This window comes from Neopelma chrysocephalum, unplaced genomic scaffold, assembly GCF_003984885.1.
Source record: "Neopelma chrysocephalum unplaced genomic scaffold, ASM398488v2 Primary Assembly neopelma1_44, whole genome shotgun sequence".
Lineage (NCBI taxonomy): Eukaryota > Metazoa > Chordata > Aves > Passeriformes > Pipridae > Neopelma > Neopelma chrysocephalum.
The window spans coordinates 13,091,105-13,115,967 of NW_020897703.1; the positions used below are offsets into that span (position 1 = coordinate 13,091,105).

The 24,863-nt window shown below is 37.4% G+C and overlaps 1 protein-coding gene across 2 annotated transcripts in view; it reads left to right on the forward strand.

Moving 5' to 3' along the window:
* OLA1 (Obg like ATPase 1) overlaps positions 1 to 24,863 on the forward strand; it is a 118,678-nt gene that overhangs the window by 1,404 nt on the left and 92,411 nt on the right. Inside the window, exons 1-3 of one of the 2 annotated variants that reach the window (XM_027678527.1) lie at positions 18,575 to 18,659; positions 18,867 to 18,967; positions 20,744 to 20,887. In XM_027678527.1, the coding sequence (XP_027534328.1) occupies positions 18,867 to 18,967; positions 20,744 to 20,887 (245 nt within the window). In that variant the 5' untranslated portion in view covers positions 18,575 to 18,659. Of the gene's footprint in view, positions 1 to 18,574; positions 18,660 to 18,866; positions 18,968 to 20,743; positions 20,888 to 24,863 lie in introns of those variants that run through there. The other variant, XM_027678528.1, reaches the window with a different exon arrangement.

Sequence of the window (24,863 nt, forward strand, 5' to 3'; positions counted from 1 at the left end):
TCCATTATGCATTTTGGAGGACATTTAGCAAAGCTCCAAGGTTTGTTCCGCCTGAGACAAGTACCACAAAAATGTGTGCTGTTTGTCTCATTTTTTGTAAACATCATGGCTGAAAGCACAGGTCTAAGAGGAGGAGCTGGTGGTGTCCTCCAGCTCTTTCGTATTATCACTGTACATTGATATGTAAGATCAAGTAGCCAGACCTTTCAGTCATTACCCAAGTTGTTATGCAGTAACTTCAAAAGAAGCTTTATCTGAGTGAGGACTACATGCTCCTATTCAAAGTAAGATGTAGAAGTTAGTGCACTAGAAACTTGTGCTTATTCAGAGAAATTTTTCCAAAAAGGTGTAATGTACAAAATACAATTGCAGGCTTTGGAAAGGTATGTTGCATGCTGCTTTAACTCCTAAGGCTTTTTGGGAACCTTGTTTTCCCAGCATTTGGGAGGATGCTGATTCCAGACCACCAAGATATGACATGGCATTTTTCCGCGGAGTAGCTGTGGTACCCCCAAATTGACTAGCCACATTCCATGAAGCATGAGGAGCACAGGAACACCTCTTTGTGCCACAAGTGCATACTGGAAATGCCGCAAAATATGGTTTATTGCCATGTGAGGGAGAGACTCAGCCTATATAAAACTGGATGTGCAAAAATCTGCAGTATCTGGAATTTTGCAGCTCCAAGACTGAAATGTTACAAACACCAATTATTTGCATATGGTGTCTTACCTAAGCATGCACACTCACACTTGTGACTGCGTAAGGAAGAGGGAGGGGATCTCTGTAAAGAAACTGCTTAAAAAGAAAACCAAATAGTCAAACTAACAGCTTGGGAGTTTGATATTATATTGCCTTTTGTTACAGTATTTTTCAAATAGCTGTTACCATAACAACATAACATATTTTTTCTTTAATTTTTTTTAGCTGTTTGGGAAAAAAAATTCTTGCCAGAATTCTTCCATAATAGCTTCCATTAATAGCAGTGTCTTCTGTTGAGGAGGCCAGTGCTGATGTCTCCTGCTGTCACAAGTCAGTCACAAATCTAGCAGATGTTTTGTTTGCTAAGGCAAATTTGAGCTTTACAGAACATATTGTGGTTTTTTTATCCATCCCCAAAGAGCAAATATCAGTTAGGATGAGATTCCAAACTGATCATTTGCTAGGAGACAAGGCGCATGATACCTGTCAACAGAATGTGACCCACCCTGGAAAAACTATCTCAGATTGAAAAATTCGCCTTTAACATAGTGATAGTGTACCAAGCACCAAGAGACAGACCTTGGAGACATAGATATAATAAGAACAAAAAGAAAAAAAGAAAAGGAGAAGGAGGGAGAAAGGAGGTGTAAAGCCTTTAAGAGGTCAGTATTTTTCTCCTATTCTATAGCACATATTTTACAAAACTCTTAAGGTAAATCCTGTAGATGAGAGTGGTTTATCACTATCAAAGAAAAGCTACTGTAAAAACAGTTGGAAAAAGTGAAAGAAAAGGAATCCATTTTAAATATTGATGCTGCCCCAGAAATACTGACAATTTTGGATTCAAGTAATTTGCACAACTAAGAAATACCACTTTTCCAGGCCTTCCATACACTTGAATGTGGCAAATATGTCCAGATCATTATATTTAATAATTTGTCTGCTACTACCATCTTTTTTTCTGGAAGCAAAGACAGAACTATTTATTTTTGCAAGGTTTATTTTATAATCAGGTTTTATAATTTTATAATCAGCTAGGACCATGTTTTAGTGTAAGTTGTTTGATTTTTTTAAGCACTTGATGCAAAATAAGGAAAGGTTTAATGAAATACTTGCATATTATATAAAATTTCTCAGAGAAGAAGAAAATGTTATTTCTATGTTGATTACCTGGATCGAAATGACTAGCAGCCAGCCAGCCCATATGGCATGCAACTTTTCTAGGGGAGGTGTGTAACTGCATACATCCATATGTGGGCATATGTGTGCCCATGTTTTCTTTATACTAGCTGAAAAGAATATTTTAAAATCTTTAAAAGTAAGAAGTGTTGCTAAACAGTGTACTTTAATTTCTATACTCTTTTACATAAATTTACATTCACAAGACTAGTTTAAATTCATTCCAGATGGGATATTCCACATTTGTACAAGTGTAAATGACATTGAAAAATGAAGTGGTTATCTGGTCAGAAGGCTTTAGTGAGACTACTGCCCTAAGATCAAATCTTCTGTTTAGTTTGTGAAGGTATCGAACGTTTCAGTGAACGTGAAAACAGCAGTGTTGCAAACAGCATCGCAAACCCTGTTGCTCTACTTAAAATTCAAAATAGTGTGATTTTTTTTCCCATGTAGTTCAGATCTTTTTTCCAATGTGTAGCTGAAAATATTTCTCTAAGTAAATTGATTTCCCCTACATTACGGTGTATTTGAAAGTGTACATGCATTGATGTATTTCGTCTTTTAAGAATGTTAATTCCACTTTTAAGAATGCAGCAAGTCCAGCATTAGTCTGTCTGTTGGAGTTTCTGGTTTAGCAAAAGAGCTGTGTCAGGGTTTATCTAACACTCCTTGATCACACATCATTTGATATAAAAAGGTGAAAGTTGTACCACAGATACCTGCAATTTGATTGATAATGTTAAGAATGTTCATCTACACACTGTCCACTAGATTTTGTTTGCTGCAGTAAAGTTACTCAGCCTGTTTCATACAGGGAACAAATCTGAAGTTTTGAAACAGAGTGACAAGTACTACATGCTCCACTTTTATGCTCCATATTGGTTGTATGTGCATGTAAAAAGTGTTGATGAGATGCATTAAATTTAATAACAACTCAAATCTCTTGCACTTACACCACTCTGCTGTAACTAGGATTGAGAAAACAAGCTTTAAACAAAAAGAGCTTTCATACCTTGCTGCGGGAGTGTGACCAGTCATGGTAGGTTGCTCTTGGACTCATAACTACTGAGGGGACTTTTGAAATGGGCACTGTCTGAACTTCCGAGCATGGTCTATAATCTTGCTTAATAATTATATCAACTGTGACAGTTTAATTCACTGTAGGTATCCAAAACTATTCCTGAAATTAATAATAGGCATGCTTTATAGCTTATACATGTCAAAAGTTATAAGACAAGTCTCATCATGGAATGTAACTATTTTAACATGACTTTTTAAATAGTCCAACAATTTAAAACAATTACATAACATTTTTTCCTTCCAATTTTTAAAACAAAAAATGTTTCATTGCATTTATAGGGTAGAATATAGTTAAGTGACCTCTACAAAAAACTTCCTCTTTGAAGTGTTCTCTGAAGAGAGCTTCAAGGCAGCTGAGTGTCTCAGATTGTGATTTTGTAAGGTTTTGATGCTAGAAAATTGTTTAACAAACAGCTCCAAAATATTGAGATTTTGATTAATAACACACAGTGCCATGGTATTTAAATAATATAAAGTTTGAAATCTAACATGTGGCAGAATAGTATGTGTTCCACATGGTTAGGGGAATAGCAACGGGGGCATACCAATATCTGAGCAGGAGGGCAATCATTATACAAAGCCAATTAAGCTGTTTAGGAATATATTAAACTGTTGTCTCTACTTGCGCCAAAACTTTTCCACTAAATTTATGGTTGAAAAGGATTCTTCTTCAGCAGCATAAGGAGTTGGGATTGCTATTAAAAGGATTCTTCTTCAGCAGCATAGGGAATTGGGGTTGCTATTGCTTTGTTCTTCAAATGTCCACATTGTGTATGACTCTGCAGAACCCTGGATTTGGTTAACATTGACTTCTCAGCAGAGAACAGTTTGGGAATATTAGCCAAATTTATTAATGCAGTAATATATGAATAATACTAAGGTAACTCAGGGAAGCTTGTTGAGTGTAACTAACTGTCTTGAAAAGCAATGCTCACACTGAAATCACTCATACGGCCTCAGAACCTTTGACTCTAGTTAAACTCCTACATAGTTTCATAATCTTCTCAAATGTTGAAACTTTACTCATGAAAGAGTACTCTGCCAAAAGAGGTTTTACTCTGTCTAAGGAAGCAAAATACTACTGTATTTAGAGGCTTTCCAATGACAGGACTTGAACTAACATTAAGAGACATTGTACTGGCCTACACTGAAAGGGTTCATTTAAAAATCCCACCTCATTTATACTCTAATTACTACTAGATTAGGATCATATCTGATCCCATAGTAATTATATATTAGCTGTATATATTAGCTCTAGGGTGAGATCTGATGTTTGCATACAAGTATTTATTTTATTAAATGAAAAGGAGAAAAGACCTACCCAACTCTAGCATTATACATCTATACCTCATTTGCATATCTATCTTTTAAATTCCAGAGCAGAAAAAACTTGTAACTTTGATTTCTATTTTGGGATAAGCCAAAGAGCAAAAGAAAAAAGCCAAAAGCATTGATTTAAAAAAAAAATTAATGACAGAAGCAAAATGAAAACTAATGAACTACTTGATGTGAATACATTAATATGTGAATATGTAAGTTGCCATTTAACATGCCAATGCAATGCTATAATTGTCCAGACATAACACTGTCAGAAGATGAGGTGTACCTGTAATTCTTACCAACGTCAACATTGTTTTTTGGTTGTTTATAATTGTTGAAAGTAGTATGTAGCCACAGAGTTGTGTACAATGAAAAAAATTCATAACCTGCATTTCTGAGCAGTTTCAGATTTGATCTATCAGTCTGAAGAAAATACTTCTATGTCCAGTTCTCCGTTAGTGATGGGATGTGGTTGAAGTACGAATATGCTTTCAGCAGTGCACTATCTAAAACGGACATTGAAACTAAAATTATTCTGTCTTCACATCAAAGTAGACATGAATCTTAAAAACGTGAAGAAAAGAGCTCATTCAGCAAGCCCTACTAATTGTATATAGCCTGCATTTGCAAATTGTTTAATTGTGGATTGGTATTAGTAAATCTGAAGGATTATTTTGCAGTTGTTGGAATAAACACTAAAAATAGTCATTGTTTAATCTATTTCAAAGGAGTTGAAGCTAAATGTTACAAAACCAAAATGTAAATAATGAATAAAAGCCTTATAATCAAATGTTTTGATACCTAACCAAATTACTATCTATTCACTGGAATCTAGCTTCAGAATCAATTACAGAACTTCTTCTTTAATGTTCATTCACCCCACCACAGAGCTAATTTAGTAAAGATTTTAAAAGAATGTTTTTATAAGCAGAAATGTGAGAAATTTTTGTGATTTAGGTTTTTGAGACTGTAGATTACCATCTTTAATATCAGCTAAACAAAAGTCTCTCAAGCTTCTTGAGGCACAAATATATTTTAGTCCATATCCACGAGAAAAAGTATTCAGGGTTTTTTAAATCAGGAGATTTTTTTTCCAGCTGGTTTCCCTGGGTGAATTTCCAATCTCTAGATGCACATACCTACCACAGCTCACAGTCTACTGCGATTTCAAATTTCAGAGCTAAGTAGGCTGATATTTCTTCAGTCAGTAATGCTGAAAGGTACATACTGAAAAAGGGGGAAAGAAGGAAAAATCTCAAAATATTAAAATATCAAGTATTTTCAAAGGGGCTTAACTCTTGCAGTCTCCAGCAATTCCAGAAATTTGAAACTGCAGTGCTGAAGTTGCTGACAAAATGCTTTTTACTAGTGACCTCTTTGTCAAGTCTGAGGTGGCCTTGTTGTTATAGTTTCATCTTTTCAGAAAGGCTAGTCTGTGAGTTACTGCAGCATCATTTTTTCACCTGACTGATTGTTGATTTAACTGAGGAGGCTTCACAACAACTCACGGTGTGTGAGTTACAGAGCTGGCTCTAGGCAGGTTAAAGTTAAGCTATTTGTATCCATGTCACTTTGGACGTGTCTTGTTTTATGAGCAATTAAAAAATAGGTCATGTTTTGTACTCTGGAAACATTGCTGTTTGTGGTTCTCTCAAAATTTAAACATTTTGCATGCCTCAGACCACTTGCAGGGTAAATGGAGTCCCCTGCTGAGCAGCTAATAGGGGAACTCACACTTTCAAGAAAAGTGTGTCTAATAGCAGGGGATTACTATAAATCTCCTGGTTTGATGTACACCCTCACTTAAATGTTATGGGAGTGGCTTCAGTATCCTGCAGCTTCTGCATCCCACTTGTACCTGCAGCCAGGCATATTTGTAAATTTATTGAAGGCTGACATTTTTAAAGAGGAGTTATCAGCTCTCCTGAGAGATGCAAAAAATAAAAAAATTAACTAATCAGTTTATCTTTCTTCCCTCCTTCAAAATGCTACTTGTTCTTACTATTTTCGAGTTGAAGTCACAACTTTGGGCAATTTTCAAGTTCTATGATGGTTGTACATTGACTGCATATATATTTATTTGACCTTAAGAAAAGACGCAAAACTACTTTAGAAATTATTTTATAAACTATCTTAGTGCATTGCATATAATACTGTGTTGTGTACTAGATAATATTGATATGAAATTGATCTCTGAAGTAAGAAAAAAGTCCAAGCAGAAAATAATTTATTTTGTAAATATAATGATTGCATTTGTTGATGGCATACTCTTGGACGTAGCATCTCTCAGGCAGTGTTTGTGATTCACAGGCTGCTCGGACCTTTGGATTATTTCTAAAGGAATCTGGGGAAATTTTCTGAGAAACTGAGTTCATCCACAGAACATCACTTGTGCAATTAATGGTTTTCACTAATTTTGTAGTTTCCTGAAACACTTGAGAAACTTTCTAGATTTTCTTTTCTAGGCCAGAGACCACTTGAGCTTTGTCTGTTCCCCAAAAGCCCCTGCTTGGGTATTTCTAAGACGGCTTGATGTTGCTCAGCTGGGCAGAAGGCATTCAAGCAGGTGCTAAGTGTAACAAGGCTAGATAAGTGGCTGGTTCACGTTTTTAATTGCCTTATTTCTCCCCTAGCTTTGGGAAGTGGCTGCTCTGTTCATACTTCCAGGTACAGACTGGGGAGGTGGCTGGGATTTGTATACGATCTATACAGACAATGTGTTCTTTTTAACAAGTGCTTTACTAAATCTGGCTATTAAAGGTATTTTTGTGGCTAGCACAGTTGTTGAGCTTCATAACTTCAGCTTCAATGCTGTGGAGGTCATCTATGCCCTCAAGTTATTGCAGCAGTGAGGTGAATATTGGCGCTAGTGACCATCATCTCTTTCCTGACTGAATGCTGTTCTTAGGCATTTTGTGCTTCACAGTACACCTCTCCAGAGAAGTGGGAATCTTAAGCTCAAAAGAATCCTGAGGCAAATGGTATTTCAGTCTCATCTAATTTCATTGATGCACCAAGTACTGAACAAAAAGACCCCCAGAAATAACAGAAGAAATAACAGGAGGGACTTGAGATCACCTTTGGCCTGAATCAATAGGAGTTCTTACCCTGCCTTGCAGATAACATGAGTTTGCAAATGTTGTTGCTGCTATTGCTAATTCCCCTGAATATATGACCTGTGAGATTGAAAGTGAACTGATAGGATATTTCCCATGTTGCCACAAGGGAACAACTCAAAAATATGCAGAAGATATAGGCAGAATATCATTACTGGTTTCCTACAAGGAAATGTGAGTCGGTAAGTGTATTGGAGCTTGTGTTGGGTGGACTTTCAATGACTCAGAATCTTCCTTGATTGTTGTATGCCTTTAAAAGTAGCCCATGTTTCCGCTTAGGTCATGCAGAAAATATTAGCCAACATGAAAAGTATCACAGATAATTGCTGTGAAAAGGGTTAACTTTATCTTGATGTGAAGTCATCTGGATTTTTATCCAGTGAAACAAGGCATGAACATAGGAGCTCCAAATTTTATTCTAAAGTGAATTTTATTATACTGTGAATATTTTTATTTTCTGTGTATTTTAATTATTGTTTTGGTTTGAAAACAAGACATAGCCTGGCTCTTTGCATAACAAAATTAAGAACATCATGAGTCTGCTGAATCAGGGAAAACAACTTGGATACATTAAAACCTTTTATAACTCTTTTTTTTCCTGTAATATGTATTGAGGTTGATAGGGACAGTAGCCACATACTACTTTTGCCAGTAGTGCTCTGAAACAAAGAATGATTAGGACTGGAACTTGCAGATTCAGAATGTGCAGGTATGTTTCTAATCTAAGAGTTAAGAAAAGAGGAGCAGTCATTCAAGTTATTATTTAATGATGAACTGAAACTTCCATTTGAGAAATGACTTTATAACTTACCCCAGATAAAATGAAAAAAAATACCTTTACCTGGAAGTTAAAAAAATAGTAATATTGTTCTCAACCATCTACTTAAAAAAATTTGGTATAAATTGACATAAATTGATTATTGAAGCAGAGATATCACTAAAACTGACTGATTCTATTAAGTCTTCTCCCAGTTTGTGCTGCAAACCAATCTCATCTTCTCATTAGAATGGTTGGACACAGCCCTGTAATTGACTGGAGATTTCTTTTGCAGAGTCTGTTAATGTTTCAGATGTGTTTGTCAGGCCATACACCAGTTACACTTTAGCATTAGCCAAAAATAATGACAGTTCATTGTTACCGAACTAACATAACACAGTTATTCAAACTTGGCCACCTACCTCCGCATTCCAATCTACAAAACACTGTGAGGGAAGAAAATTGGAGTGGGATCATAATTTGGCAGATACATATCATAAATTAGCGATCTTCCCAAGGCTTTTCACTGAACCAGCAGTGCAGCTAAAATAGCTGTCACTGAGGCACCAAGCTCACACTGTAAGGGAATGTAGTAAGAAGAAATCATTAATAAAAACATTATCAAACAGTCATTGATTCTTTGGAAGATTAACTGAATTGGATATAAAAGCATTCTCAGCTGTATGTTTCAGGCTAAATCAAGGTACCAAGATAAGGAGCATCAATTACTGAAAGCTGCTTGGGTCAGGACCCTGAGTGAAGTGTAAAAGCCTGACAACCTTTTCTCACTTGCCCAAGACCTTGGCTGCCTGTGCTCAGGGCAGGACTGTCACCTGGGATCAAATGCTGTGAATCGACCTGTGAGAGAGTGTCTCACTGGGAGCTTGTTTTCTGTGCTTGAGAGCTATGTTTACACTGAGGTGTGAGGTTGTAGGTGTGCCTGCCCCTAGTTCTGTGACCTTTGTTGACGATCATGTGATCCAATCTCTTTTTACTTGGCTAGCTAGCTTGACCACAGACATGTTTTGTCACTACTGACTTTTCTAGCAATTAATGGACTTCTGGCTAATCCTGGTTACCATTGCCAAACCTGCTTTGCTCTTTTTGCTCAGATATTGTGGGGAGGCTGTTCCCACTGGCCTTGCTGCCATGCTGTGTGCGTGAGTGGACTTTTGTGGGTGTCTCACCTGCACACCAACTGCCCTGGTGTGAAGGGAGCAATGTCTCCAGCCCCTGGGCAGAGAGCTGGAGCACTAACTGGCACATTTCACATCCTTAGAGAACTTTAAGGAATTTGTCTACTTGTAATTCAAATGGAAAAAAACAGGACACAAACGAACCAGGTTTTCTCTAATTCAAACCACAAGACCCATTTATTTTGGTGGGAAAGACTGTAGCCAATTGTAAATGTCATTATAAATGTTTTTTGAAACACAGGTTTACTTCTGCAAGCTGCTCCAGATCTTTAAGACCTTTAGGCTTTCCATCTGTCCTTCAGAATGAAACATTAATGACTATAATTTAACAGAGTATGTTAAAAAAAATGTTAACGCTGAAGTCGTTGACATACTTGGTTAGTATTTTTTAATTAACTTTTTTCCCCCTTTACAACTACTGAAGCACTTTGTGGACTAAGTTACTGGGTCACTTCTATCAAGTAAGGTAGGAAATATTTTAACATATTTTGATCCCTATTTTTACCCCAACTTATATTATGGCATATTTAAGATTTCCATTGTTCAAACTGGTGAACTGATGTTATTCCTTGAGATTTTAACTTTAAATGTTTCCACGGTTTTGGTTTCCATCATGTATTTGACACAACTCAAATGTAACTAATTAGTACTGAAGTACAACTTTTCATTTATCACATTTTTGCAGATAGATTTTTAAAACATTTATTCTGATTACTTGTTTATTATGATATGCTGCTTCAAATTAAAATGTTGACTTGTTTTAATAAGGGTTCTGAAATCTATTCATACATCCTGCATGTAAAAGGCCTAACAAGAATCCTGTTAGTTCCATAACATAGTGGTATTGCTGTAAACATCACAAAGTGATTATGTTCTCACCATTTTATACAAATATGTGCAGTGCTAATACTTATTCCTCAATTTCAATATCTTTTTGGAACTGCTATTCTGAGAAGTAGATAATGTTAGAAAGAAAGCAAATTATTAATGCAGAGCAGCATAGTCATCAATAGCCTGCAAAATACACTTTAAAAATCAAGCTTTTACAAACATGCCACAGACTCTGCTGTAGCACTGTATGCTCCAAAAGCTGCAGATATATTTTAGAAAACACTGATGAAGCCATTACTGCTTCATCCATTTGTTCATAGTATGTATCATTATTCAAGAAATTTAAGAACAGTAATGATGGAAAATCACACAGAAAGAAAAGGAACATGGACTTTGCCAGAAACAAGGGCTACATTTTTATTCAAGAGGCCCATAATGATGGAAAATCACAATGAAAGGCAGAGACAAAACAGGGATCCCATAAAGGACCGACACACCACAGTGCCACAAGTAGTAGACCCGTCATAGCAAGTGGATAAAAATAAAGAAAACAAAATTAACTAGAGAAGAGCTGGAATCAGGGATGAAGCAGAAAACAGAAACAAATCACAGTAAATGCTGAAGATTAATTTCAAAGAATCTGCTGAGAATGAGTGCAGAGACAAGTTCCATCAATATTAATGAAGCTGAAATAGAACTCCAAACGACCATGAGTATAAAATGGCACACAAAGCATTTTCTTTTAAATAGGATGGAGATTAGATCAAAAGACCTTCCCAAAAATGATCAGAATATACACAAAAGATGTTATTATGGAAAAAAATTGATAAACAATCACAACATAATTAATATTTATATAGTTCTTTTTTAATATTTATCGGCATGTACATTTATTATAAAAGAATGGATCATAGATGAGATACTCAGGAAAGTAAGAGGAGAAGAGTATTTTTTCATGTCCAATGTTCTACAAATATCTTAAAGGGATCTTGTATAACTTCAGGTACTCATCTTTGACTCTTTTTATTTTAAGCAGTTTAAAAAAGAGTCATATAATGTGCAAAGGTTCATATAATGTGCAAAGAAATAATATTGCCCACCTTGAAGTGAAAAAAGAATACATATTATCTATAAGTTGGCAGTCAGAGCTCTGTGCAGTCAGGAAATAAACTTTTCTTCCCAAATTACTTAAGCTACCCACTTGCATTAGACAGACATGACTACAGGCTATGGACCTTTCAGAGATTCTCATATTCTTGACATTAAAAATTTTTGACAACTGGATTCACTTCTTGTCAGATAACCCATGGTTAGAAACAAGGTGTCACACTTTAAGAACCTGACTTCTAAAAAAACCCAACACAAATATGTAATTTCTCAGATGATGTTGTCAGGCTTTCTGGAATTGTAACTGGCATGGCAAATGTCCTAAGACCTCCCTTACTGAGAAAGCAGAGCGAGTGAGTACCTTTTCCAATAAAGACTGCTCTTCCCTGTGAAAGTTCATTGTGACAAGCAAAATTTCGGTGTCACAAAGAAAGAGATACAATCAATCTGCTTCACTTACGTAAAAAATTAAACTATTAAAGGTTTTTTCATCTGACATGAGAATGGCCACGTGTCTTTCTTCTCATAGCAGGTCACTGATGTTATTTCAGTGCCTTCCCTCAGCTGGTCAGCAGTAGTTCTTCTCCACTTCAGGGTTCTCAATGCACTTGCTGCAAATGCACTAACCTTTCTTTTAACTTGTAGTAAAGATGTGAGGATCTAAGTAAAGCTATTGAGAGGAATAAAAATACTTTGTAAGCCAAAGCTTTGGTTTAAAAGGGAGACTGGGATATAAAATATTGGCATAAGTGTATAAAAAGATGTAGATTAGATTTGGCAGAAAAATAGTTATTTGCAATAGGCCACGCTTTTGTGTTTCTTCAGCGGGACAGGAATTTTACATAGTGGCAACCAGTAGTTAAACTCTGGCTGAAAATCCCTCTGCAGAATTTATTTGGGTTTTGAAATCCTTGTTAGTGAAATCTGTATCCAAGCATTCATGCTGTTAAGTCAAACTTTGGTTGTACCCACAAAAATATTAGGGTTGTGAGACAACAGAATTTCTATGATTGTGTTTTATTTCTTAACATGGTCATAGTAATCTTTACCACTTGATAAGTAACTTCTCAGTGTTTGGTAATAGGATTTCATTGTCTTTCCATAATTCCTCTGCAGAGCATGCACGGTTTTGTCCTGCTGTGTGCATCCTCCAGCCCAGCAACTAGCAAGGCAGGACAGTGATCTCTTCCTGTTACTGACATGAATGTAATTCTCCTTTAGGAAAACAGGGCATGGGATACAATGGGAATTTGACTCCTAGTAGGTTTATATCATCTGCACTGGTACCTGAACAGTTGTCTTGCACCCACCATCATCTGGCAACAACTATGACGAGGTACCCGTAGAGATGACTGCCAGGGTCTCTGCAATGGCCGTGGACTCTTGGTTTATGCTGGCACCACCAACAGTGTTCATTTACAAGTTGTTTCCTAAGTTACAAAATGTCAAATCCCACATTTACAGATGAGTGTACTGCACAGTCGAGAATAGAAAGTTATGAACAACTTTGTAAGTAAATTATGGGAAAAACATTGCTGTTGAGTGAAGCTTTGCTGAGCTTCTAAGCTCTTCTGAATAGAGAATTACGAAGTTACAAAGCAGCAAAGAGGTCCTCTCCTGAATGCACAAGTGAGGCATAATTGCATTGTGACTTTTTCTTATAAATAAGAATGCTACCATGAAATTAAAGAAAAATAATGTATATGTGATCCAAGTTTTAAATTGAATTTTTTATTGGATTTTTATAATATAGTAGCTGAGTTACAAGGAAGAAATGATTGAATTCTTATTATAACCACAAGAATGCAATATCAGCAGTATGCTAGTAGTATTTATGTGTAAACTGAAGCCTTCTACAAAATAAATCTCCATTGTATTTACAGAGGTCACTGTAATCCTAATGTAGAACAGAAACTGTCATCCTGCCTTCTCTAGGGGTGTGGTGCTACCACAGCGTTTCTGAATTGGACTGCGGTATACACCCATCTGCTCATCCTAAACAACATACCTTCAGAAGGAAAACTAGCTGATTGCTGTTGTAAACTCTTGAAATTTTCATGTGCAATCCCATCTTGAAGGTGTAGTCTGTATCCCTGTTACCACCTTTCTACATGCACAGGTGTGAGCGCTTTGGGGCTTTAATGAATAACCCCAGAGGACATGTCACAGCCCCTTTCTGTGTACTGCACCAGGCTCCACATCCAGCCATATATGCAATTTTTGTGAGAACTTTGGATGACCTGGTAAAGGTTGCAGATTTTCCAGAGTGTAAAAAATTCTTCGCTATTTTGCAAATGGTGTCCTAACCATTTCCCATGAGTAACTCTTTTTCTCAACTGCTAGAAATGTACATGAATATTATTGAGTTTTGTCTGAACTCTTCATGTTTTAAAATACATTACAACCTGAAGTTATAAAGTAAAATAAATACAATATAGATAAAATTTAAAACACTTCCAGAATTGCTGCATGACGTAGTTCAATATTTTGTTTGGTTTTCATTTTACAGTCATTTTGCACATAGGTAATATATAAAACATATAGTTATCACTTATGTAGTATATTAAGAAGCTCATCTTGTTCTTCCATCAAAATAGAATGTATCTTATCAGGCTAGAATATAACTGCTCAACCTGCATTAGGCCCAGAATGAGGTTTATGGTCTTTTTCCTGAGATGACGTTTTTGAGTTCAATTATCCAGATCTCTCAATACATTTTTCTACTGTGTTCAATATATGAAGTCATTGTATCTATCCTAAAAATGTTACAAACATTGTTGTGCCCTAGAAGAGAAAGATGAAATGTCTTTGAAAGCTAGCAAGAGTCTGCTATTCTTGAGTAGACATTTGACTGCAACCAGTCAATAATCTAGACTAAATGCCAAATATTATGTTATTTTAGCTTTGTAAGTTGTAACTTCAAACTTGCACCTCGCACAAAATGGTAGAGGTTAGAGTGAATTATGGAAAAGTTTATTTTCCCTAAGGTTTCTTTCTTGCAGGTATCTCCCAGGCTGCTGAACATGCCCTAAGATTATAGAAAACAGATTCAAGAGTAAGTCTTTCAGTGGGTTTATTCCTAGTCAGCATTCTTGCGGGGTGGGCTATGGTGGGTTCTTTTTGGCTTGATTTTTGTTTTTGCTAACAGGTATACAGGTATAGCCCAAATTCAGAGACAGAACTCTCCTTATTTATAGATTAGAGGATCTTCTTCCATGTTCAGTAATAACCTTCAAGGCACAAGAAGTATTTAATACTTATGTGCCTTTCTCAGACTTAGTTGTTCAACTATCAAGCATCCTGATTAATCCACAATTAAGTGCTATCATTCACAGCACTAAATAAAATGAAATCTAACCCTTTTTCTTAGTCTACACCATTTATTTTCTTTTAACAGTTCTTTCATGTCTTATGGTTTAATTTGTAGAAAAAAATGGTCATGCTAGAATGGTCCTAGCTGCCTGGAAGCCTGGAAAAAGCCTAGTATTGCTCACCTCATGATTAGTCCCAATTTAAGGGGTTTTTCTCTGTTTTTATTAGTATTAATCATAAAAATATTTTTGTTTTATATTGGGACTCTCATTTTGCTAAGCTACTGAAATGTTCAAAGTAGACCTGTATCTTTTGAACTAAAATTTCATTAATTCACAGGTTATTTCTCCTACTATAGAACCTCTCTCTTCTTGGCTTTCTCTCTCTTCCTATGAGCTAATCTCTTTCAATGTTCTCACTATGAACTTCTCAGTATGCGTTATGTCTGTTAGTGACATTGTCCACATTAAAGTTACGAAATTCAGCTGATATTTCCAGACTCATGATCTAGAAATATTAATAATATGTGGCAGATCAGACTGTTCTGCACTATATGCTTCTAGACTGACAAAGTCTGGGATATTGCAGAAAGGGGTGAGAGATGCTTTATGCCACCACAGCAATCCTGGCCAATTTTGGGGCAGCACTAACATCATTAACTATCTGTTACGGGTCTTAAAATAAGGACAGTTATCAGAATACCAAAGCATGAAAATAACTAAATATAAAATGCAAAGTATGAATTTAAGTGTATAAAGAATGGAATAAGGTTAAATTCTCTATGAAACTGCCTGAATTCACAGTTAAAAGTATTGTATTCGAGCACAGTTCACCTGGGTGATGACTACCTTTAAACTTCACAGAACTCGATGAACACCATTTAGTTTAGACCTGCCCTTGAATACTGTTTCTTTTTAGCACTGAGTGTATTTATTACTGGGAGTCATCCAGTGCCCTCCAAGTGGCAGAGACCCAGGTAATTCAGAGTGGTGGTGTGCAAAAGCAGCTCTGTTTTTCTCACCCCCTGGGTTGCACTGAACATTGCCTGGTCACAGCAAGGATCAGGGGCTCTGTCTTTATTCTTTCAGTTCTACAAAACCACTTATTTTTGCAGTTAACAGTGACTCTGCTGTAAATATATGTTCTGGGCAGCAAAAAGCAAAGAGTATGTTGGTGGCAGAAACAACAAAGTGTTTGTTTTATTACTGTCCCTTAAACATTATTTTTAATCAGGTAGAGTTGCTCCAGGGCTCTTTGACTTCTGCACATGTTCCAGCTGTACAATAAGCTGTATTTGTGCAGTACTTCTGTGTTGGAGAGTTGACATTGAGATGATTGCTCTCTAGATGTTGGGGTTTTTTTTCCCCATTAAGCTTATAAAACACATTTTAAATGTAATATGGTCAAGGTTATTATGGTTTAAACTATGTATGCCAGTTTAAAGTGAGGTCTTCACCATTATGACAGATTTGGAAAGAAACATTCACCCAAGTAAGGCAAACCTTGACTTTAAAAGCAACTCAAAATCAAAAGCATGTAAGATGAAGTGTTACATTGCCAAGAGTCGATTTCTACCTGAAGGAATCAAATGCTTTGAAGTCCTGTATCTGTATTTAGTGAAGTGGCCATGCTAACAGTAACTGGATGTAGAGACTGGAGGGAGGGCAGGAGGGGTGGGCATTATTACAGTATGTTGTATGAAGAGCATAAATTAAAAATTTATATTCAAACTTGCAAATTTTTGCACACACAGCATTGACTTTGGTACCATATGTAGTCTTATTGAAGTACAGCAATAAAAGCAGTCAGGATCCTAATTTTGTTTCTCTTCCAGAGTTCAGCTGTTTTCCCCAAAAGCTAAAATCAGAATTGTACCTATTGTGGGCTCTATTATTTGTCTATACACACACACAGACTTCTTAATGTATTGAACTGTTTGTGTTTGTATTGTGCTTATGAACTGGTAAGCAAAAAAAGTTAGACTTGATCGGCTGCCAGATAAATACCAGCTTTACAGTCACACAAAAATATTCAGCAGAGTTAAATATTTTTATTTTAAGAAGACAGTCAAAAAGTTTATCTTCTGAGAGCTATCATGCCTAGATTGGACAACAACATTGTCTGACAAAATGTTAGGATGATTAAAAAATTTAATAAACAGAAAAGCTCCCCAAAAATAGTCTTTCAGACGGTGTTCTTATTAATAGAGCTAATCCATCCCCTTACTGTTGCTGTGAAACAGTCTTGCATAACCCTACTTTCAGGACAAGTATGGATAAAAGTGTCTTGAACTTCAGAGGGGTGGAAAATTAAGATGTGTTTATTCCATTCCTGAAAAGGAAACTAAATTTGATTACTGAAGTTTGTAATTTAGTGATGTGAAGGATGCAGGAGCTGCTCTGCATTTATTTATAAATAATTTTTTGTTAATTTCAATATTTCTGAATGTTTGGTGTAGTAATACATTAGCTTTATTCAACAGTGAAGTAAGTGTATATTAATCTGAATTAGATGGTTGATATTCTTTTTTTCTCCTCTGAAATGTGTAGTGATAGATCTTAAGACAGTAGAAAGACCACATAAGCACATTATCAGCAAGAACTGATTGTTATTATCACTGTACTAATAGTATTAATACTATGCTAACAGACACAGCGTTCTCTTCCTCAACATTATTGCAAAAATTTCATGTCACTGAATAAAAAAGTTGTAATAGCCATTTTTATGTATAATATCAAATTAGGGTTAGTAAAAGTGTCCTTTCTTAAAAAAAAAAGAAAGAAAAAGAAAAAAGGATTTAAATAAATGCTCAAGATTACATTCCTTTTATTGTGATAGAGATGATATATAATCTGATGATGCTCTCACCTTGACTCCTTCACTCTGGTGTTTTTCAAGTTTTGAGAATTTTATCTTATGGACTTAAAATAGGACATGCTATAAGAACAGTTTTTACTGTCTTCTCTCCTTCAATTTTCTTAGCAGGCAACACTTGATGGTGCCTGTCTTTAATGGTTCAGAGAGACAGAGCCTGAGTTAAAGAAAATGTCTAGGTTTTTTTAAGAGTCCCAGTCTCACTTCTGTAACGTTCCAAAATTAATTTTTATAGATTCTAAATGTTTCATCTTTTCTTAATGAAATCTCTATTTTATTCCTAGATTATTTTATTAATTTGCCATGTAAATTGTTATAAATAAATCCCAACGTGTTTATAATGGTCTTGACCATCTTTATAAATATCTAGATAAGCATGAACAAAAATCTAGTGGTGGGCCCAGCTACCAGCACTCTTTTGAATCCCAAAAGCATATGGATGCCTAGGGCACTTCTCTGGGCACTGGGTATTTCACCTTTCCAGTGCTTCCTGCTCTGGTGCAGGATTGTTAGGTTGGGAAACAGAAGACCAGGACACTAATCTACAGAAGAGGAAGCTCAGGGGTGACCTTACAGCTTTTTACAAGTACATTAAAGAAAGTTGTAGCCAGGTGGGGGTCGGTCTCTTCTCGCAGGGAACTGGTGCCAAGAGGATATAGCCTTCAGCTGCACCAGGATTTAGGTTGGACATTAGGACAAACTTCTTCACAGAAAGGGTGATTAGACATCGGAATGGGCTGCCCAAGGTGGTGGAATCACCGTCCCTCTAGGTGTTTAAGGAAAGGCTAAACATGACACAGAATGCCATGGTCTGGTTGACAACGTGGTGTTCGGCCATAGGTTGGACTCGATGATCTCAGAGGTCTTTTGCAACCTCACTGATTCTGCGATTTGTGCCCGCGTCCCTGCTTGCAGCCAAGAGCATTACTCTTTGTGCCTCAGCGCTTCCCTGCTCATTCCTATTTCCGCACGGGCGGCCCCGAGGAGGCCGGGCGGGCGCGGGCGCGGCGCGGGGGCCGCAGGGGGCGGGACGGGAGCGCTCCCTCGGCGCCGCCCCCGGCGCGACCTTTCCCCTCGCGCCGCTCCCGGCCAATGGCCGCGCGCGGCACCGCCCCTTCCGCCGGCGTGTCCGCGTGCGAGGGTCCACGGACGCCTTTGCTGCGCGCGGGGCCGGGCCGGGCCGAGGTGAGCGGGACCGCCCGCCCCGCCCCGGCACCGCCGCCGGGACCCCCGGCACTGCCGCGCCCCCGCCCGGCACCGCGACGCGGGCGTCTCTGCGCGGCCTTCTGGAGGCGGAGGCCCTGGCTGGGCCGCCGCGCCGGGAGGGGACAGGGCGGGGAGGGTGCGCGAGGGTGTCGCGGGAGCTCAGCGTGCCTTGCTCTGTGCTTTCAGATGCCCCCGAAGAAGGGAGGCGATGGGGTCAAGTCGCACCCGATCATCGGACGGTTCGGGACGTCCCTGAAGATCGGAATCGTCGGGCTGCCGAACGTGGGGTAGGTGGTGGCAGGGAGCGGGCAGCGGGGTCCCGGGTTTGCCCCTCTCCGGGCAGAGCGACCTGACGCGGTCTCTGGGTGAAGTCGGGTGGGGATACGAGCTGAGGGACACGGTCCGAGTCTTACTGTTCGGTGATAGACTTCCATCTTTAGCTGGAACTGCTTACAGGTGGAGCCACGTAAAACAGGTAGCGAAAGACAGGTATGCACAAGTCTGGACAAGATAATAGTCAAGGATTCAGAGAAAGGACAAGTCTTAGCAATTGCTGACTTTTATAAAACACTATGTGTTTTGCACTTCCTTGCTTCCACTGTTGTGTGTGTGTAATGTATGTTTTCATGCAAATACATGCAAGTTTCTTTTATGTTTGGGGATGATGTGCACAGGAATGGATTAATTATTCCTAAGTGTCATTAACAGTGAAGAGGACTTCCTTTCTTGAAACTTCTTCAGAGTTTGTAATGAAACATGTGTAAATGACAGTTTGGGAGAGATGATGGAAGGTGAATCCTTGATTCTGTCATGATTCTCAGCTGTAGTTGTTATAGCTCCTCAGAGGAGCTATGCTTGAAAAGGATAATGAATTGATTACTTCGAGAATATAAGTGTGTCACTTTTTGGTATTAATTCATACATCGTATTTACTAAGAGAAGTTTTCTGCATTCTCAGAACTTTAAATTTTCAAAAAATTAGAGGAAAAGCCTTTGTCCCATGTCTTGAAGCCATGAGCATTGCTTTCTTGTCTTTTCATCATCATTTATTTTATTTTTCAGGGTGTAGGTAAGATGCACTCCATTAAGGAAATAATTAGGAGTAACACTGTACAGCATGTCAATGGGGATAAATAGCATTTGCAGTTATGTTTTGGTGTAACTTCCAAAGAAAATTGTGACTTTTGTGCATGTTGGCCATATGCAGGGCAGCGCTCAGTTTTTTTCTTCCCAGTGGCTGAGAAGTTGTGTGCAACAAAAAAAACCCAACAAACAAATAAAAACCCACAACAACTTGAATATTTATGGTAGAAGATCTGGGAGTTGATAAAGAATGTTCTCTGAGCAATAACTCAAGAATTGCTCTCTTTTGGTGTAATAAATGCCAGCTAGCAAAGTAATCTGCTACTTGGTTTAAGAGAAAGTGTTCTCTTTTTTCCTGATAGAGCACTTGTAGGCTTCTCCTGCTGATATTTAACAAGGATGAAAAAGGTTTGGTCAGGTAGAACTATATTTTCATATGCACAAGCAGTTACTTGTAATTGATTAATTGTTGTGGTTTGCTTTCTGTGCCCCTTTTTTCTCTTTTGATTGTTAACTTTTATTGCTTAGATACTGAAATTGTGTTACTATGTAAATAAATCTGAAGAAACAATGCTCTTGTGGAAAGAGCTGGTGAGTCATGGCAAAACTAGTTCAAAAATTAACTTCAAGCATTCTTATGGGTGTCTCACTTTGTACTTGAGGAAAATGAAAAATGGTCAGTAGGGCTGTGCATTGCTTGTGACTTATATTTTTTTTTGCTGATAGGCATGTGCAATATAGTTACTCGGGGGAATTTTGAAGGGGTGGGGAAGAGAGGTAAACATCCTTGGGTTTCAGTGGGACACTCCAGATACATATTGAAGAATGTCTTCTGCTAGAGTCAGGGGAATAGTTACTGTCACTGAAGTAAAGGAAAAGCTCAGTATTGCTTTCAGGTTGGAATAAGATGTGTTTTTATCCAGTCCTTTTAGATGCTTCTAAATTGGACTTCTTCAAGAATGTGTGTGTTTCATTTATAGGAAATCAACATTTTTCAATGTGTTAACTAAGAGTCAAGCAGCAGCAGAGAATTTCCCTTTCTGTACTATTGATCCAAATGAGAGTCGAGTACCTGTGCCAGATGACAGATTTGACTTCCTATGCCAGTATCACAAACCTCCAAGGTAACTCAAATTCTTAACATTTTTCTTCAGTTAAGCAGCTAAAGTAGTACTGTGGAACTAAAAGTTTTCATAAAAGTTTAGTACAACTGTAATATCTTTAAGTTTTTACTAACATCTGTTTTAGAATGTGAAATTATGTGTGTACCTGGATTTTACCTTTCCCATGCCCCCAGTATGACTTTTGTTGTATGAGAATGGTAAATATGGGAGCTGCTAGTCACTGTGCAGCACCGTTTGGTGCTTGGTGTTCTTTTCTTTGAAGCTGGGTGCTCCCAGGATTCTGAAGAGATTTGGAAAATGAACAGTAGTGGACATACCTAACATGTCATGAGGTTGCTAATTTCTAAGGTTTCCACCATGTATTTTGTATCATTTGAAATATTGTATATGCTGTAGGTAGCCAATACCTGTCAACGTCCCTGCATCCTCATCCTCAGTCATTTGGCAGTAAGATTTATGGGCAGCCTTTTTTGCCCAGAAATGTGACTTTTCTCTCCTTTTAATAGCCTCTGCTACTTGTTACTTGATGTATTCAGGGATATTCTTACACTACGTCTGTTCTGATTCTTTCATTATTCTAGGAGTGTATTAATTTTGTCCCATCAATGGTTCCTGCTGTTGACTGTTTCTGTAATCTACTTTGTATGTTCAGTGTGGGAATTTTTTTTTTTCTTTAACAGCAAAATTTAAGGTGCTTTCAGAAAACATACTTTAATAAGGACTGGTGAGTCATTAATTTTAGTTTGCAATTACTTGCAGAGGTATCTTGAATAAAGTGAGTGTACATAAACCATAGGGCAAACTAGTGTGTATGTCTCTGCATTTGTTCAACACCTGGGCCTCAGCTTTAGAGCCAGATCACGCCCACAATTAAAAAGAAGATTGATCAGTCGCTAATGAAAAATCCATATGCTGACACTTAATTTTGAGGTCCAAACAAGCTACTTCTGTCTGTAATTATTGTGCACTTTTTACATACTGCATTGATATAAAGCTGTTTGTTTAGGTGGATTGTTATAACATGTTATCTTGCTTTTCCTGCTCAAGTCAACATTAAGCATACTTGTTACTGCATGGATCATAAAAACAAAACTACTGAATTAGAGACAAAACTTTCAGGCTGTTGGTTGTGCAGAGATAATGGTGTGGTCTTTAAGTTTTGTTGACAAATCTCTTCTAAATTGTAGTATTAGTGCCACTCTGACCACTTCAATAATCTCTTTTTCTTCTCACTTAACTATAAATGGCTGTTTCTGAATTACTAATTGAAGTGACAAAGAGATTGTTACCTCTCCCTCACCTGCCTTAGGCCATCTCACCTTACAAGGACAGATGTAAAGATTGTAAATACCTGTATGTGTGTTCTCAGACTTGCAAATTCCCTCCTTCGCTCTTTTCTTCCCCTCTCATCACTCTTAAATACTGATGAAAATAGTATATTTGCTGAATCTGTATTTGATAATGAACTGGATAATCAGCTTTCATTTGAATGCTTTTTGGCAGTATTTGGTACTTATTTGCCTTTTGCAACCAGACTTGTCTATCTCGCATTGGCCTTTTTAGCCACCAGCGCGCTTGCAGCAAATGTGGGTAGAGTCCTTCCCGAATCTTTGTTCGCGAAGCCTAGCCGTGATTCTTGTACTTACAGTCAATGACTGTGGGTATTAGTGGATAGTTATAGCTCCTGAGGTCACTTATGCTGCTTATATGAGTTTAATATTTCACTGTAACAGTAATAAAGCAGTGATGGTGATAATTCAGTAGCACAGTAGCCTGAGGTAACTTACTGGGTTGTTTGGGCTTGTCTGCCTGAGACTAACTCAGGAAAAGAAGGCTACAGTCACAAAGATATGCTACTGAATTGTAATTTAAATGTCTTAATTTCTCTCTATAGTCTTGATTTTGTTCTTCATCTTTATGTAACACGTCCTATGTTAATTTTGTACTTGTTTGGATTAGTAGACGTAATCCATCTGTGCACGCAGAATGTTTTATAAACAGTGAATTCTCTTTAAATTAGACTCTTGTCTAGCCTCAAGATTTTGTCTTTCAAAATCTAAAGCATTCAGGTTTTTATTTTCCATATGTTGCACTTAGTCTTCACATAACTGCAGACATTATTGGGGGGGAAGGGATGACTTTGTTTTAACTAAAATAATGTATGACAGGCCAAAATGATCGTGTGTTGGTGCCTGCTGTGAGCCAGGGGAGGGAAGAGCAGGAGAGGGCTGGGCTGGCAGCTGCTGACTGTCACACTGAACTGAGATTGCTGCTGCTACAGCGAGACTGACTATTACCAAGGATGTTGCTGGTATGAGTTAGGGGCTGTTCTGCCATTGGAGGAAGAGTTAGACTTCAGGTACTGTTTATTGCTTGAAGATCCCTTCTTCTCTCTGAAGGAAGAGAGCATCAGTTTGGTTGGGACTGATGTGCTACTTGCTAGCCAGTGTGAAAGGTGACTGGTATTACTTGATTGGAAATGGAAATGTTTGTAAATGAAGTCATGTAGGCAACAATTTAGAGACTATTATGCACAGTTAAAATCTGTACTTAATAGATTAAAGTACAGTGCCAGAACTTGTAACCTGTGCATTTTTCATTTCTGCAGCAGTTGGATGTATATGATGTAAATGTATATAACTGTTGACAGTAAATAAGTTCAGTGATATAGACTGTACACAGAAGCTGGGCTCCAAGAACTTCCAGTAAAAAATGCTATGTCATTACCAAATGATATAGATGAGCAAATTTCTTTGAGCTTTAACGTTATCTATTGCTTGCTTTTTGGTGAGAACGAAATTGTGGATATTACAAAAAAGAAGAAAACTTAATCTGCTAAAACCAATTCTGAATGCTTGTTATTTTAAGGTCTTTGTTTATATTATGTTACTAATTTAATGTGTATATTTACTTGTTTGTGTTATATTTATTGCAATATTCAGTGAAAACTCATATTTGTTACATTGTACCCACATGTAGCTTTTTCAGAAAGGAGACTGCTGGGTTTTTATTTTGTTGTCCTCCTACCCTTGTTCCCCCAACACAGGTACTTTCAGGCAGGGTTTGACAGACTAATGATTGGATTAGTTCCAGTTTACTAATTGGAAAGAGAATATTTTCTTTAGGCTGATTCACTTCAGCAGGAACTAAAGCAGAAAGGTGTATTTTCCCCTTCCCCCCCAACTAATTTATGAATCCTAAGTAGGTATCAGAGGCTGAGATTTGTTAATTCTAAAATGGAAAAGAGGTGTTTTTCATCTGAACAATGCAATGAAAATTGTGACATGGAAGCCAGAAACACTTGATCTGTTATCTGCAGTTAATATTTTATGGGACATTGTGTCTCACAAAATAAAAGAACTGAGTGTAGTACATCTAAAGAAGTTTTATTAACTTAATAAAAGCTTTAATAAAGTTATTTTCTTGCATTTTTTGTCCTAAATTTAATTCAGATGCTACTTAATCATGTTAAAGTTCGACATACTTACCCTAAAAAGTATTTCTAACTCATGTAATTTGAACAAATGATTTGTGTCATAACTCATGTATATCTTGAAAGCCTCTGACTGTATGTACCCACTGGGCTTGGCCCATATGGACCTGCCTACTGCCAACAGCTGTAGTGTGCTGTGCCTGACCAGGAGATGTGCCTCAGGGCGTTTGATTCAAGCCTGAAATGATTTTGACTGAGAGGGTGAAGGAAACTGCAATGTCCTCTTTATTTATTTTGTTCCCCAGATAAACTCCTCACTGCAAATATTTGCATTCTTTCTTCCTTCCTTACCTTAAGCTACATGATTAACTAAAAGAAGTACTCAGGAAGAAGCACTGTAAGCCTAAGCCAACTAATCTACACCCTGACTGTAAATAGTTACATCTGAAGGACTGTATTGGCTGATAGTAATCAACCTGCGGGAAAACATCAGTAAAAAAGGTGATTTTAAAGTCTATGTTTCTACTTCCTCCCTTAGTTAAA